This window comes from Trachemys scripta, chromosome 4, assembly GCF_013100865.1.
Source record: "Trachemys scripta elegans isolate TJP31775 chromosome 4, CAS_Tse_1.0, whole genome shotgun sequence".
Taxonomy (NCBI): Eukaryota; Metazoa; Chordata; order Testudines; family Emydidae; genus Trachemys; species Trachemys scripta.
In genome coordinates, this window is record NC_048301.1 from 30,505,219 (window position 1) to 30,522,046 (window position 16,828).

A 16,828-nucleotide genomic window follows, 5' to 3' on the forward strand; every position below is an offset into this window, starting at 1 on the left:
GTTTGGCCTAACTGTGATACACCTTTACATGCTTCTTTTAAGATGTCGTCTCCTCCTGGATTCTTACTGTTTTAATCACTAATCCCTGCTCCCTTCCTATCCTCCCTCCAAGATTTAGTCAGAGGTATATAGTACAAGTCATGAACAGATCACGGGCCGTGAATTTTAGTTTACTGCCCGTGACTTTTACTAAAAATACCTAAAACGTAGCCTAAGCCATGGTTAGTCATGCTGGATAGTATGACTGCTTGTGGAGTAAGGTAGTGTGCAAGAGTGGCAGAATCGGGTCCTATGTGATTGCTTCACTGCATCTTATTTCAAGAGCAAAGCTATGTTTAATTCTGCCAGTACTTCAGTGGCAAAACCACAACACCAATATTTTGGGATGTAACTTCTTGTGGCTTTTCTGTTTGCGTGTGCAGCAAGTTTTTACACAATTCCATGAACTGTGAATGATTTTGCAGTCGTGGAATTTTGAATAGCCAGGGTCCCTGCAACTTTGCATGGAACAATACACAGTGCCTTAGGGGCATTTTCCTGACTGACTACTACTGTAATGCCATATAATTAATTCACTAAAGTTTCCTGGATAACTATTCTACCTTGCTGCAGAAATTGATTATCAAATACTTCAAAAATTAAATTCTAAAGCAACATGGACATCACACGTGGTCTGATTTACCTTAAAAATATTTCCTGGAGCTTTTTCCTTATGCCATACAGTAAACAAGAATGCATGCTTCTGTATTAGCCTAAAGCTAGGGGTTTATGCTGTCTAAAGTGACTCTCTGTTTTCAATGTCGTAGTGCAAAGATCTGAGTTGGCCTTCTAGTTGTGGAGAAAATCCTTATATTTCTGTCAAAGGAATTCTGATGTTGCCTAAGCCAGTGCAGTTCAAATCTTCAGCCAAAGAAGGTTCCAATGTAAGTGGTGGTAGAAAAACATCAATACATTTTTTTTTCTGCAAACATAAATTATTTTGATCCTGTTTCTACTTCATTCATTTTCTTTGTGCCATGTTTTCCATAAGAATTGTTTAGTGTCAGGACATTATCACTATAGGCTTCTAAGAAGTTAAAGGGACAAATCTTGTTTCTCTCGCCATTCCTCTCTCTTTCACCGACCCGCTTTTTGTAGAAAATGCTGAAAAACAGCAGAGTTGTTGAGGCCCTGCTCAATTAACAGTACACTTTGGAAAATATGAACTAGTATTGGGGGGAAGTGGAGGAGCAAGACCTGATTATCTTTGTAGGCAGTGTTGTTGTAGCCATGTCAGTCCTAGGATATTAGAGAGAGAAGGTGGGTGAGGTAATAGCTTTTATTAACTCCTGGGAGAATTCTGTGCCACTGCGCATATGCAGAATTCTTGTTATCCGCAGATTTCTTTGCTTCCATGCAGAAAAATGACTGCTGACAGGGAAGCAAAGGGAAGCCCCAAGAGTAGTCATGTACCCTTCCCCGGCAGTGCAGGCACATCAGTTCAGGCACCTAGAGCAGCCGGTAGAGACGTAAACCACCACTGCGGGGGGGTGGGGGGGGAGGAAGGAGGCTGGGCAGTCGTGTGTGAGAGAGTGCTTGCTATTTCAGCACACTCTGCGTGGAGGGGTAGGTGTGGGGCAGGTTCTATCCCCTCAGGCAGAGCAGAATGTAGCAGCCTTCCTTCTTAGTGAATTCCCCCAAGAGTATAAAACAGGTGTAAAAGTTATAAGGCTCCTTTACATTGCCAGAGTGGTGTAAAAGAGCCTTATTGTAAAGGATAGTGTGGCCTTATAAATGCTTATGGTGCTTTATTGATTAGAACTGGTCTAAATTTTTGTACTGAAATAAATTTCCTATCAAAATGTGCTCCATAAACTGTTTGCTACTGACCTTTCTGGAGATGGTCAGTAGCCAATATAAATTGTGAGTTTGATTGCCACACTTGCTCTTCAGTTGCCTATGATGTAATACTGAGCATGTGGCTGCATATATTTGTTGACTAATAATTAGAAGTAACGGGTCAAACCTAGCTACATTACTATTACGCAAAGGAGGTTTGGGGATTTCCTCCCATGCTCCCCACTCCCATTCTCCATCCATTGTATTGTAGTTTAAATAAATTACCAAAATAATTGAAACCGGCGTGATTACATTGCGTTAGTTTGACAAATGAAATATGCAGAATTTTGCAGAATTTTAAAATATGGTGAGCAGAATTTTTGATTTTTTGGCACAGAATTCCCCCAGGAGTATTTTATTGAACCAACTTCTGTTGGTGAGAGAGGCGAGCACAAAGGAAACCTACACACCACTTTCAAAAGATGAGCCTTGGAACTTAAATTCATAACTCTGCTAGACACTAAAAATCATGACCTGAACAGAGATGCTGGATTTAGGGCTTATTACAACAACCTATAATCTACTAGCAACTCCCCCCTACCCCACGTTCCTTCCCACCCCCTTCCTTTCTCTTTTATGATTGGAGGTGTGTTAACAGGCTACTTCACCTGGAATGCTCCCTTGAAATATGTGTTAACTACTTATGTTAAACAATCTGTTCCACCTTATATGTAGCTGTGACACTGAGTACTTTCCCCAGACCTGAAGAAGCGCTCTGTGTAACCTCAAAAGCTTGCCTCTCACCATGACTATCTTTGGTGATATTTAATTATTAAAATTGGGCGTGAAGGGAGAAAGTGGCACAGTCTGAAATGTTACCCAACACGTCTAGATCCTCCCAACCCTTCTAGAGAAATGTGCAATTTAACCCTTTTTTCTGAGTTCCCTTCTTTCTGCTTCTTTGTACAAATATGAATTGGGGACTGTATCATTTGGTGCCTTAAATTTTACTCTGCATTTCTCATGTGTCGGGGTCCTACTGGCTGATTAATGACTGAGCGTCCACTTCGACCTGTCAGGAGGGCTAAATGGGAAAAAGACAGGCCTAGATTCACCTTGCTTGTGCAAAGGGGATAGAAATCCTAAAGTTAGGGACCTACTTTGTGGAAGCCAATCCCCAAACTCCTACTGACTGTGAGAGCATAATGATATGTTGTGGTACTGTCTAGAGGTCAACTGAGAATGGGACCCCACTGTGCTGGGTACTGGATAGGCAGAGTAGTGGGTAGTCCCTGTCCTGAAGGATTCATAGTCTAAAAGAGAGGTCAGACACCCGGAAGGAGCCAGAGGTGTAACATACAAGCAGAGGAATGGTTTGTAAACATCCATGTTGGTGCCACAAATTTTTTGTTTGGTTTTGTTGTTGAATTCCTTTTGGGGGGTTGGTAAGGAGGTGATTAGCTATATAGAAAGTCATCAGAGATGGTAAAGACAGGTGGGGCAGAGAGGGCAGTGTGGAGGGCAGGTGGATTGAGGCTGAAGTGAAAAGAATGAGAGAGCTAGGGTGGGAGGGGTTGGCACAAACAGCCAATCAGCACCAGGCAGAGAATGTCGTGACTGAGAACTTTGTAAGGCTATGTCTTCACTGCCAAAAAAGGTGTGTGTTTACAATGAGATAACCAAGGCGTTTTAATTGTCTCCTAGAATTTTATAGTGAGACTCGGTGAACGTAGTGTATTTCTGCAGTGTATCACACGATTGGTCTCTCATGTGCAGTTGACCTTGCCTAGTTACACTGCAGTAAAAAGTACAGAGCGTTCTCTCTACTAGGATTTCACCCGAGATAGCTAGTCCATGTTAGTTATCTAGCTATAAAAACACACCTCTGTAGGCAATGAAGACAGCCTAAGAATATTTCCAATTACACCTTTTGTAAGGCTTAAAACATTTTTTCCCCTGGGTTTCATGGTGTATAGGGCTCTTCATTGTTGAATTACATATGTTCCTTTCTTCTAGGACATTGAATTCATGGAAACCTTTGTGTTTACTATCAAATTGCAAATTCTGCAGACTATAAGACTAGTGTTTAAAATCCAAACTCAGACTCCCCGGAAGAAAACAATCGGAGAGTGTTCCCTGCCACTACGAGAGCTCAATTCACAGGAATCCGATCATTGGTTGGATATAATGCCTCCTTCCAAAGTTTCAGTAAGTGACTGATCGCCAGTTATGCATCATACGCCATGGTAGCTAGTGTTATCACATACACTAGAAAGAAAGCTGAAGATTAATGGAAGGAAAAGTAAAATCACAAGTGTAAGGTTAATTCTGGAAATCTGAGTGTTATAATTAATATCTTCCTGCGCTTTGTATTTCATTCCAAAAGACTTTACAACTGTACACTTTATAACTAAGCTCCTGAAACTCAGCCGCTTCTGGGGCAAAGGGCTGCAACCAGCTGTTACGCGGAACACGCGCTGTGGCAACTGGGGAAATTTTTGACCAATGACAAATTCTCAGCCCTCAGATCTTTCTTGTTCACACAAAGTAGACGGCCTGAATTCTTATGGATTAAAAGTACTAAGTAGTATTACTTGCTCTTTATTGATGTTTTAACCATTTAAATGTGTTTGTATTCAAGCTGCATGCTCTGGAGCAATAATTCAGGCAGTTAACTGAGCAATAAACAGCAGGTGGTTGCTAAGTGTTACAGGAAAGAGTAATAATAACCGGGGTTAATTTATAGGACCAATTAAATCAGAAACTACAGTAAAGCTATCTTTTGAGAAATGTAATAAAAGGTTTGTTTTACTGTCTATTCCCAAGCCCAGTGCAGCGACACACCCACAGTATGGCAGTTGTTACAGAACTGCGTGTGTCACAACAGCAGGATCATCTTAATTTTCGTTGTGGGGTTTTCCCCCTAATATGTTTGCCATGAAAATGTGTGCAGATGCTAATACTTTTTATAAATCAAATTTGAATTAATACTTTTGGAAGCAAACTGCATCTGAATAAATCCGTAATGTTCCAATGTAAATGATACTTGCCATGTGTAGATATTGTTATTGAATAACCATAAATACTCCTCATTCTTCACCTGAATCTATAATCCTCTGTGTGTGACATCAGAGAGCATTAAATAATTAGTGGTAGGATTCAGATGAACTCTTAAACACAAGCAGCCCCACAAAGAGCCAACTCCTGAGGCTTGCCTGGTTACAAAAATCTAAATTTTGTTTCCAGATTGTGTTCATGAAATTCCATCCTAATAATTCAAAATAGGGAGAGAGATACTGGAAATAATGTATAATCATAAGCATTATTTTTATAGAGCTTTCTAAGATACTCCAACAGGTCTTAAAGTTTGTCCTGAGCATTTCATTTGTGTAGTGTTCATTAAACTCCGAGATCTTATTACATTTACACTATGTTTATTTATGGCACAAATACATTTTACATAGTAAAACTCCAAAGCCTCTGGTCATCCATAATCGTATTGGGTAAGTGTCAGGGTATTTATGGAATAAAGTGATATTTATCTGTCTCTACCTCAGTATACAGAAATGCATGAGGAAAGGGTCACCAAAGCACATTTTGGGTGCTTGTGGAATAAATCTGGTTTCTATTTCAATATCCATATAAGTAAATTCATGTGTTTCATGAGTTTATATGCAACTTAATCCAGATATTAAAGCAACATTCTTCTTTTTATAGGTGTGCAAAGCAGAACTTCAAATAGGAACCTGTTTTCAAGCAATAAACAGCAGGATTCAGTTACAGATTCTTGAAGCCCAAAGCCTCCCAAGTTCATCCACACCACTCTCTTTAAGTAAGTACATCAGCTGTCTCATACCTCCTGTCTAGAAGCATTTGTAACAGGTAGAGTACTGCTTGAATGACCTGGCAATTCATAGCATTCCGCACAAACCTCGAGCTAATATTACATAGCACAGTAGATTTCCATTGCCAAGATTCGTTTCCATAGATGTCATACTAGATTAAATTTGTTGTTTGGTTTGATGCTATGTTGGTGTGTTTGGGGTTTTCTTTTGTCCTAATATTAATTCTGACATGCAAGAGCATTAGCCTGCCCTTGCCATTTGGATGCTGTGTTAATCAGTTCAATGTTATGGAATGTATTAGGCATGTGTGATTTTAATGAAAGCTATTGTATGGTTCTTGCAATGTTTAAGTAAATATGAACACATTTGGCCCAGCTTTTAGGTAATTATTAGAATATAAACTACACACATGGCTCTTGTCAGGTTTTAGTGCACTAACCCCTTTGCGTGTCACACATTTTTCCTTTATCCTAGATTGCTTTGTGAAGGTTTCAATGTTTACTACAGAAGGGTTGATTTATAAGAAAAAGACTCGTCTATTGAAACCCACCAATGGCCAAGTGAAGTGGGGAGAAACAATGATTTTTCCAGTTAGCCTGAATGAACAAGGAATTAATTTTCTCATCAAACTCTACAGCAGGACCTCAGTGAGAAGAAAACAGTTCCTGGGACAGGTTGGTTTTTATTCTTTCCCACCCCCAACCCCTGGTAACTAGCATAAAACCAGAGGTTAAAAATTTACTCACCAGGATCACTGCTTAGCTACTAAGTTACGTAATCTCTGAATGTCAACCATTTTCGTTCAATAAACAGCCAGTAGCAGCTTTGGGCCCTGTCCTACAAGGACCTGAGCATCTCCTGAGTGGTGCTGTGCTCCTACAGTGCTCATGCAGTGGTAGTTGAGGGTGCTCATTGCCCCTCAGAATGCACTTTATACCTCACAGGATTGGGCTCATTGATTATTCTTCCCCCAGAGTCCCACCATGTGAAATACCACTCTCTCTCTCTCTCTCACACATACATAGAGATAAACTCCTCCTTGCTGAATACCTAACAGACTAAAGCTTTGTCGGTCTTTTGTCAGTCAGAGGTGTGGGGAAAAGAACACCTTCCTGACCCACAAAAGTTTCACTGACAAAAGTGCCGGTGTGAACAGCGTTTTGTTGGCTGGAGACGCTCTCCCGCCAACATAGCTACTGTTGCTCATTACGGGTGATTTAATTAAGCTCATGGGAGAGCTCTCTCCCACAGGCATAGAGCATTTACATGGGAGACCTTATAGCAGCGCAGCTGTGCCACTGTAAGGTCGGTAGTGTAGTCAATAGCTTAGACTTTCTAAAGTAAAGCAAATCTGGCATTCACAGGAGCACTGCAGCTCTGAATAGCCTCTACAAAAAGAGGGTGTATCAGCTTGCAGTGCTCAGGCAAGTATGCAGAGAAGGAAATGTCAAGAGCTTAAATGACTGCCTCCCCTCCCGTCCCCTACCATTAGAACATTAAATGTTACCTTTACTTCCGTCTCAAGTCCCTGAAAGGGAAGCAGGAAGCTCAGGAATCTATTGCAATGGATGTTGAAACTAGCACAGTTCTGAGTACACAAGACCTAATCACAATTCCATTGTTATCTTGAACCTCATAATGATATTTGTTTGTCTGTTAGATAAAATGCTTGAGGGGAATACAATATTTTCTTTTATGGTAAAGTTGGTGGTTTCCATTGCATCTTCCTGAAAGTACCGTGTGGCTACATTTATTTTACTAACCAAGAGTTTTTAGTTTGGCTTTTTAAAATCTCCTCTCCCAACTTCCTGTCTCTTCTGTCCTCCTTTCTTTCTCTAGTGGACCACAGGCCGGTCTTGATAACCTACCCTCAGTGCTGTCTGATCTGTTCCAGAGCCCTCAATGCTAGGTAGTGGTAGTTGTCTCTCTGAGAGCCATAAAATAACATGTATCTGAAGGGTAGCCGTGTTAGTTTGAATCTGTAAAAAGCAACAGAGGGTCCTGTGGCACCTTTTAAGACTAACAGAAGTATTGGGAGCATAAGCTTTCGTGGGTGAGAACCTTTCACCCACGAAAGCTTATGCTCCCAGTACTTCTGTTAGCCTTAAAGGTGCCACAGGACCCTCTTTTGCTTGTTATAAAATAACATATGCACCTAAATTTTAGAACCCCAAAATGTCTGGGTTTTTTTTGAGAGCCTCACTACCTTTATAATGACAGGTTTCAGAGTAGCAGCTGTGTTTAGTATGTATCCGCAAAAAGAACAGGAGTACTTGTGGCACCTTGGAGCATAAGCTTTTGTGGGCTACAGCCCACTTCTTCGGACGCATGCTTATGCTCGAAGGTGCTTACGCTCTAATAAATTTGTTAGTCTCTAAGGTGCCACAAGTACTCCTGTTCTTTTTACCTTTATAATGTCCACATCCCACTGAGGTCCTATGCTCTTTATCACAGTAAACATGTAACTTACCATTGTATCAGTATACCTTGTGCTTATGACATTAGAAACGTGCAGTTACTGGAGAGCTGTAAGTGCTATGGAGGCCATATCCTAGCATGAATGACTGTAAGGTGAGCTTCCCCATGCTGGATAGAGCAGCATTCCACACTTGTGCTGGATCTCATCGTGATACTGTTAGTAAAACTATATTAAAAAAAAAATAGGCTTGTGCTTTCTAGCTATTTTAATTTGGAGTAAATAACGTGTGCATGATGCTGCAGTTATCAAGCTTTGTCACTTCATCTGGATTAGTGGGGCTGCTTTTAATAACAAACCTTGCGGGGGGGTGGTTTGAAGAAAAAGAAAAGTGCACTACCTCTGCTCGTTAGAGCTGATTTGGAAAGGCTGGTTTAGGCTGAAACAGGCAGATATTGCTATATAACACAGGCAGACACAAAACATGGCCATAGGAAAAATGTACTGCGAGCAATTGGCTGTAGAGCTGGAAAAAGATGAATATAGTTGAATCCAGTAACTTCATTCTTTAGAGAACGTGAGATTTAATTGGATGACATTCTCAGAAGACAACTTAAAGCTTAGACTGTGCTGTTTGTAGGTGTCTTTGATCATAAGCATGACTATTTTAATGCATAAAGGAATTTATTTGGTGATCTTTATTTGGGGACCCAATCCTTCAGTCCTCTGGCTGGCAAAATTCCCACTGACTGCCCTGAGAGCCAAAATTGTGTATGCATAGTGTATTTTGACAAAAAGTCACATTTTAATCATTGGGATTTGTATGAGCAAGATTGGTCCTCTGAAGCACGGAGAAAAGAATGAAAAGCCTTCATAAATATTGATAGAGGTCTGTTTGTCCCAATAACTTTTGTTAATGGAAGGGCGGGGGTGTGGGAGGGAAATGATTAGACAGAAACTTCCTTCTTTGCGCTTTGCACTTTATTTCCTCAGTTTGTATCTGCCATCTGTTACTTGAGCACTGCTGACAAACTGATTTTTCTCACATGATTATACATGGTATGGGCACATTCCTTCACATGTTGTTCTGGCCACTTCACCTGGAATGGCCTTTTAGACTGTTTAGCAAAAGTGGTTAACACATAATCTGTTCCACCTTGCCTTTAGTTGAGACTTGCTGAGTTCCTTTCCCAGACCTGAAGAAGAGCTCTGTGTAGCTTGAAAGCTTGTCTCTTAGTCTTTCATCACCACCAGAAGTTGGTCCAATAAAAGAGATTACCTCACCCACCTGGTCATTCGGGCAAGAATGGAATGCACAGTTAGGCCATATCTGTTTTTTAATTGTGAATTTAAATGCATTGTGCACTTTCGGAGAAAGTGGATAAGGAAAAGTTATTTACTTATTCCCATAATATAAGAACTAGGGGCCACCAAATGAAATTAATAGGCAGCAGGTTTAAAACAAATGCAAGGAAGTTCTTCTTCACACAGTGCACAGTCAACTTGTGGAACTCCTTGCCTGAGAAGGTTGTGAAGGCTAGGACTATAACAGAGTTTAAAAGAGAACTGGATAAATTCATGGTGGTTAAGTCCATTAATGGCTATTAGCCAGGACGGGTAAGGAATGGTGCCCCTAGCCTCTGTCAGAGGATGGAGATGGATGGCAGGGGAGAGATCACTTGATCATTGCCTGTTAGGTTCACTCCCTCTGGGGCACCTGGCATTGGCCACTGTCGGTAGACAGGATACTGGGCTAGATGGACCTTTGGTCTGACCCGATATGGTCTTTCTTATGTTCTTATATTCTTATGTTAAGTTCTGTAGAGCCATTCCAAGTCCTAATGAGTTCTGAGACTCCCCCTGAGTGTTGACTTGCAGCACCCATGGAATTCAGAGATCACAAACAATGCTCAACTGGCTGTGTGTTGCACAGTGGAGATATGTATGTTGCCTATGATGAGTCCACCAAACTCCTAGTCACTGTCCGGGACAGAAATTGAACTGAGTGTTTTAATACCCTGTGCTCCCAGCCCGGGGTCAGACCATACTAACTTTGACAGATTTTTATTATACTCTGCAGTACATGCTAGCTTTCATTATATGTATACAATGGTTAGAAGTAATGTTGAGGGGATTGGCTGAGGCTGCCAGTAATGTGTTCTGTATGACAACTCAGCTGTGGTGTGTTTTTTCTTTTCTTACCACAGGTCTGGCTAAGCTCTAATAGCAATAGTAGTGAAGCAGCAGATCAGTGGAGAGATACAATCGCAAACCCCGAAAAGGTAGTCATTAAATGGCATAACATAAATCCATCCTGAAGATGTCAAAGAAGAATTCAGTACTGATATGGACTTGCTACAAGAAACTCTTGCACTCTTAAAATGAACTAATACAGATAAAAAGAGGGAAAATACTATCTACTTGAATGTTTCAGGAAGTCTGGACTTGCATCACATATTGTTAACGGGAATAAGCCAAAAGGAAAAGGGATCAGAGCTTTCACAGAGTACTGCTGGCAAAATACTGATATGATAACAGGTGGGAATTAGTGAAACTGTACACTGAAGTAAAACACCACCTTGAGAAGTGAACTGTTGTTGCTATAGTTTTTCCAAGAAGGATTATATAATATAGTGTTTATGTAAATTTAAAGCCTATTTTAAAAGGGGGTGTGTGGAATTGAACTCATGTCCTTTTGTATTTTAAACTTCTTTATAGAAGGCTTGAAAGGGGTTTTGTGTGTATTTTTGGTTTTGTTTTGGGTTTTTTCCAAAAGGATTTCTCTGAACTTTTTAAGTAACAATAGAAACGCAGTTCTCATCTCCCCTGGAAATGTCTATAGATGACTGGAGAACGGGCAGGATTATATCTTTGATACTAAACAAGTGAAATCAGACTGAAAGGGAAAGTGTTGTTTGTTCAAACTACTTATAACTATTTTTTTCTAAAAGGCAACAAAGAGTCCTGTGGCACCTTATAGACTAACAGATGTATTGGAGCATAAGCTTTCGTGGGTGAATACCCACTTCGTCAGACGCATTTTTTCTAAGTAACTCCTGAATAAACAGGAGAAAAGATGCAACATCACAACACTTCCATTAAGGGTTGAGAATTTTTCCCTTCCTCTTGAGACTGTCACAAAACCAGGGAAATGAAGACATGATATTCCTGATATTTCAAAGACCACACAAAAGCAGCAGAATTTAAAAAATAAACAAACCCCTTTTAGGCCTTTTATTTTTTTTCCCCTTTTTTAATTAAAAGAGGCAACAAACTTTTTTTTTTTTTTCCCCTTGCAGATTCTGAAACAATGTTGGTATCAAGTCTCTGAAAGCAGAAACTTGATTCTGATTTTTTTCCCCATTGTTCTCTGTCATGGGTCTACATGTGAAGCCTTTAGTTGGGCAGGCTCACATTGACATCAGTGGGAGTCTGCCCACGTAGGTACTTCCCTTTTGGGGACCCTCCATTAAGATCGAGGGGGTCGCATGAGTATTGACTCCATTTGAATGGAATGAAATGAACATCTCTACAAATGAGCAAACTTCAGGGGGTAGAGCCTCAGCTGTGGCTTTGGAGCACTTAGCAGAGCTAAGGAGTGGGGAACACACAGGGATCCTGGGGTCACCCCAAGCAGTAGTCAGAGCCCAAAGACTGCTCTGCCTTGTGCCAGTTGGCAGCAGCCACAAAGGGTCATTACAGCAGCCAGGGATAGTGGTGGGGCATAGGCGCTCTTTTTTCTTCCAGCTGCCTCTGCTATTTTGACACAGGGGAGTGGAATAGTGCTGTAAGAGTTACTATGGCTACTCTGTGCCACCCAAGGATCTCCCTATGCGGGCGAGGTACTGCAGGGGCTGGATCTGTTTGCTTTAGGGCTGCTTTGTGCTGGTGGAATGGGGAAAAGTGGCCAGAGCAAGGCCTGGGATTGGGGCCAGTATTTGTGGATAAATTTCTCCATTTGTATTTTTTAAAACCATAAACCACTTCCTATCTAATCAATGATGCTGTAGTGTTTACTTACATTTTTTGAAAGCCAGACTAACCTGTACTGTGGAACGAGCAAATATTTACTGATCTAGCAGTGCTTATAAAATGTTCATTGGAACACAGCACACAGTAGGACTCGGGTTTTATTTAAGAGGTAGGCCGAAAGTGAGAGAATTTTAGTACAGCTATAAGAATCTGAAGAGTAACAATTTGAGGTTTATCTTCAGTGCAAATGGCACCAATATTTATTTATTTTTATTTTTTTTTTGTGGTGCCACCTTGGCACGCCATAGCTAAACCTAGCTTCTTTTCATTCCATATCTTCACATAGCTGTTTATGAAGAATAATAATTTTCACTCTGGGCTTTAATTTGATAAATAAGATGCATGTATAATATACAGGCATCTAAAACCCATAACCTTTTTGCACTCCTGTAACTTTTGGAATGTTAAAAAAATAAATCTATAAATACGTATTTACTCGATCACTCATCCCTTACCAATTCTTTATTCGCTACCTATACAGAGTGCACAGACACTGTCTGCGTACTCTATATAGATAGACAAAATGAGTTTACCCTATTGGTTTAACTTCAAATCCACTCTCACATGATGTGTTTGCATATTTGGATTTGAATGAGAATGTTTTTGGAATATGCTCTTCTTAGAGGAGAGAGAGGCTGTGGGAAGGAACAGCTGAGGGGCCAGAGAAAATAATCTAATGGAAGAACACACACCTTGTAAAGACAGTCCTGTAATATTTGTTTACAGTTTGATGCGGGGGAGGATTTTCATGAAATGTCAAACTGGAAAGACCAGCTATATTATGGGCTGAAACTTTTCAAATGTCAGCAAATTTTCATTGATGTTTGAACAAAAAACAAATGGGGGAGAATGCAACGAGTGTGTGTGTGTGTGTATGTGTGTGTACTTCCACTTTTTTCACCATCTCCAGAAAACAACTAAAACAAGATTTTAATATTTTAGCCCTGGATCCTCACCATTAGGAGACAAATATTGAATCCTGCTCCTGTTGATGTCAATTGCAAAATTCCCATGGGGTCCAACTCATCCTTGGTTATAGTACTGATTTATGTCTGATCAATTTGGCCAGCTGACTTCAGTGAGAACAGGATCTGGCCTTCACTGATCTTTCTGTAATCTCTCTATTTTAATATGTCCGATGTATCTCCTTTCATGATAACAAAAGTATTGTAAGCAGGGGTGCTGAGTATCTGTTGCTTCATGCAGTCCTGGTCAGCACTACTAATGGGGGAGGGAAGGAGAAGGGCAAGGAATGTTCCAACATTTTGGAAGCCACAATTTATTACAAAGTCTTCTCTAAAGAGAATTAGTCGTGTTTAAAATTACTTATGGTTGTCTTCAGACACTGAGCCTTGTTTAAAACATAATTGGTCATGTTCCCTTCTTGCTATGTTGACATTTTAATATATACCTTTATGTTAACATTTTATTCCAAATACATAGGTAATAAACAGAAGTGTGTTATTACATCTGAGTTGTTGTTGGTTTCTCTAATGCTTACCTAGTCCTCCATACTCCACTACAGTTCCTACATTTTTCTCTACCAAGCTCCTTTCAGCTTGGTAATTTGTGAGGGGGTTGAGGTTTTTAATTAAAAAGGGGTATTTAAATTAAAACTGCAGTTGTGCATGGTCTCTGCATTTTTGAGCAGGTGCTCAGCTATCACAGCAGTAGTGTAAGTGTCTATGCAGAATGTACTGATTCCCTTGGCTCACACAAAATGACCCAGAGCTTTAAAGAGCTGTACTTAAGGCTCTTCGTACTATTGTGTAACAGTCGCATAACATTCTTAGTAGCTAGAAAGATGAACAGAGCAGTGAACTCCACTGTTGACCTTAAGGAACATTACTTCTCTGAAGTCACTTAACCATCATGGAGAAGAGGTTTTACAGCATCATCTATGTGGAATTGACTTGGCAAGACTCGGAAACTAACTAAAATGCATGGAAACACCATCTCTCTGCCCCTTCTCAACACAATTTCTTGACCTCGTCCTCAACTGCTTCCAGACCCTTAGCATAGATGAGCTTCTTAGCTACAGAATGAAGATCCAAGACTACCTTTAAAAAAAAAAAGGGGGGGGGGGGGGGGGGGCAAAAGCTTATTGTGGGTCTTATTTTTATTTTAATTATAGATAAAAGCAGTTGAGCACCCATAGCCCTAATTAAACTTTATAGCAGTTATAGGCACTCAGAAGCCCTGACATTGACAATCAGTACCCTATGTACTAACCTGTTTCTAGATGAAGCTTCCCTATGCTGTCAACTGCTTTATACATTTCCATTCAGTGGTGCTTTGTTCTACTCTGGTCTCTATACTTGGAAAGTAGGAAAATTTTATCCATATTACACATGCCTTTTTGGGGTTTCTTGATCTATTGTAAGACTGTCCAGTCTAAGCTTCAAGCACAAAAGGATAGGGTGTAAAAGCAATTATCGGACTCCCTTTTGTAGCACAATATAATACTACTTCTTTATAGGGTAAAGAGGAGACTCTGCAAGTTTCTTGAAACCATAATGTTCAGAAGGAGGTGGGTGGGGGTAGAAGGGGTGTGTGTGTGTGTGTGTGTGTGTGTGTGTGAAAGAAAGAAATTAGGTGACAAGGTCTTCTACCATCTAGAAAGAAGACACCACTGACCACATACAGCAATTAATATTTTCCAGCTTCAGTATTTTTTTCCACTGACAAACTGGAGGGGCTTCACATGAGTCCTATGTTAAAGGACTACTTGTTTGGGGCTCTGTAAAGGAAGGTCTCTCATTTAAAATTAGAACTTGATCTCTCTTCATTGCCAAGGTAGCCTAGAAAATATAATCAATGCAAACTGATTAATAAGATTGAAAGGAATCTAGAGCTGTATGATTCCTTTGCATTAGGAAAGTGGGGGATGGGGAGGAGAAAGGGGTGAAAGATCTTTTCTCTCTCTCTCTCTCTCTCGCTTGCTCTTTTTTTGTGTAAAATAGATCAGCCGAATTGGGAGTGTAACCTCAAGAATCTTTCCCCCCTGGCTATGTTATGATCTGGATGCAACCAGGTAAGACAGCTGCTCACCCAACGCAAGCCAGAGACTGCAGGATGACCCACCTGACAACACTGCTGATGGTCTCAAGGAACAGCTACCAACTAAGGGAGTTGCCTACAAGCGCTTCTATGAGGTGCTGGGAAGGGGAAAGAATACAGTGGGTTGGAAGGTACTGGAACAGAGGATTGGGGTAGGGAGGGACTGATGGATTTGGAAGTATGGAAGAATGGTCCTCCCTGCACTCCACTGCCCCAGTTCCCTCCGCCTAAATGCCGGCGGCGACTGGGGCAGCCGACGATTTGGTCGCTGCCAAAGAAAATGGTGCCCCCCAAATCCTGGTGCCCTAGGCGACCGCCTAGGTTGCCTAAATGCTTGCCCCAGCCCTGAACACAACCAGTTACTGACAGCAGTGTGACTACCTGTCATGTAAGAGAGAGGGTTCTGCAACAATTTTATAGTGGGGGTTTGGAGAGCCATTGAACCAAACTGAAAACCTGTATATAATGGAAACCACTTCAAGATGGGGTGCAGCAGCACCCCCTCACCCTGCTAGTTCCAGCACCTATGGTAAGAAATCCTGCTGCTTAACTCCAGAATCCTTTTTTTCTTTTTTCTTTCTTTCCCAAGAGCTGGTAGCTGCCATGCTATCAGAACTTGTATGAGACCCTGATCCCATTGAAGTTGATAGCAAATCTCCCACTGACTTCAATGGGGGCCAGGATTTCACCTGTAAAACTGTAATAGTGGAAAAATAGCCATCACGTTAGGAGCAATCTTCTGACACCAGTTAGTGAAGTCACATGTACACTTGATGTCTACTTCTGACCATCCAAAAAAGATGGAGGAAAAGGGAAAATGTAGCAAAGAGCTTTCTTTAAAGGGGCAATCTAAAGACATTACTCTTGCGTATGAACATTTTAAAACTACTTTGGTTACAAGTAACACCCAAGCTGGCTATCGCTGAAAAGGCTAGAGAAAATATTTCTCTTTATTTCAGTTAGTTTATTTTGTGCATTTGGCAGTAGGTGGTGTACAGTCACTTTCACCATTTCTCCTGAATAGTCCATTTCTCCTATATGTTAGTTTGATTCTCTCACAGCAACAAAGGGGAGAGAAATACTTTTCAAAATGTAATTGTAAAACCACAAACAATGGGAAGAGGATTTGGAAGACACACCAGGGGACCGCCACAGCTTAGTTTATCAACAGTGCCCCTCTCTGTAGTCCAGGAGGAAAACCTGCTCTCAGGTGTCAGCTGTTGCCTTTCTTGGGTGGAGACCTGTGTGTCTCTCCCTCCTGAATGGGGTATCTCGGGCTGATCAGTTCCCTGCCTTCACTGTGCTAAAGAGAGTCTGCCTCAGCTGACCTGTTTCACTTCTCTCCTCAGAGATGGTACACGATGTGATTGCTACAGTTATAAGGTCCCAAACATCGTTTCCTATGCAAGCCTATTTTATTAAGGCGAAAGCACTACAGAGAAAACATGCTGAAAACAGTAAGAACTTGCATGCATGCTAATAAGCTTACCAGAGATCACCCCCTCCAACATGGGCTCTGGGAGGAGCAATCCTTCAAAACCCCACCCAAGGGTTTTCCTGTGATTTCAAGTTCAAGAAGAAGAACTTGAAGAACCCAGTTTTATGAGGGCCTCTGCAGGCCAAAGTCCTTCAGAAGAAGAACCCAGTTTTATGAGGG

General features: G+C 41.0%; 1 protein-coding gene across 1 annotated transcript in view; it reads left to right on the forward strand.

The window, feature by feature from the left end:
• Positions 1 to 13,559, forward strand: part of TC2N (tandem C2 domains, nuclear) — a 47,159-nt gene extending 33,600 nt beyond the window's left edge. Inside the window, exons 8-12 of the mRNA XM_034770274.1 lie at positions 807 to 923; positions 3,835 to 4,026; positions 5,536 to 5,650; positions 6,138 to 6,337; positions 10,287 to 13,559. Of these exons, the coding sequence (XP_034626165.1) occupies positions 807 to 923; positions 3,835 to 4,026; positions 5,536 to 5,650; positions 6,138 to 6,337; positions 10,287 to 10,397 (735 nt within the window). The 3' untranslated portion in view covers positions 10,398 to 13,559. The remainder of the gene's footprint in view (positions 1 to 806; positions 924 to 3,834; positions 4,027 to 5,535; positions 5,651 to 6,137; positions 6,338 to 10,286) is intronic.
• Positions 13,560 to 16,828: the final 3,269 nt, after the last annotated feature.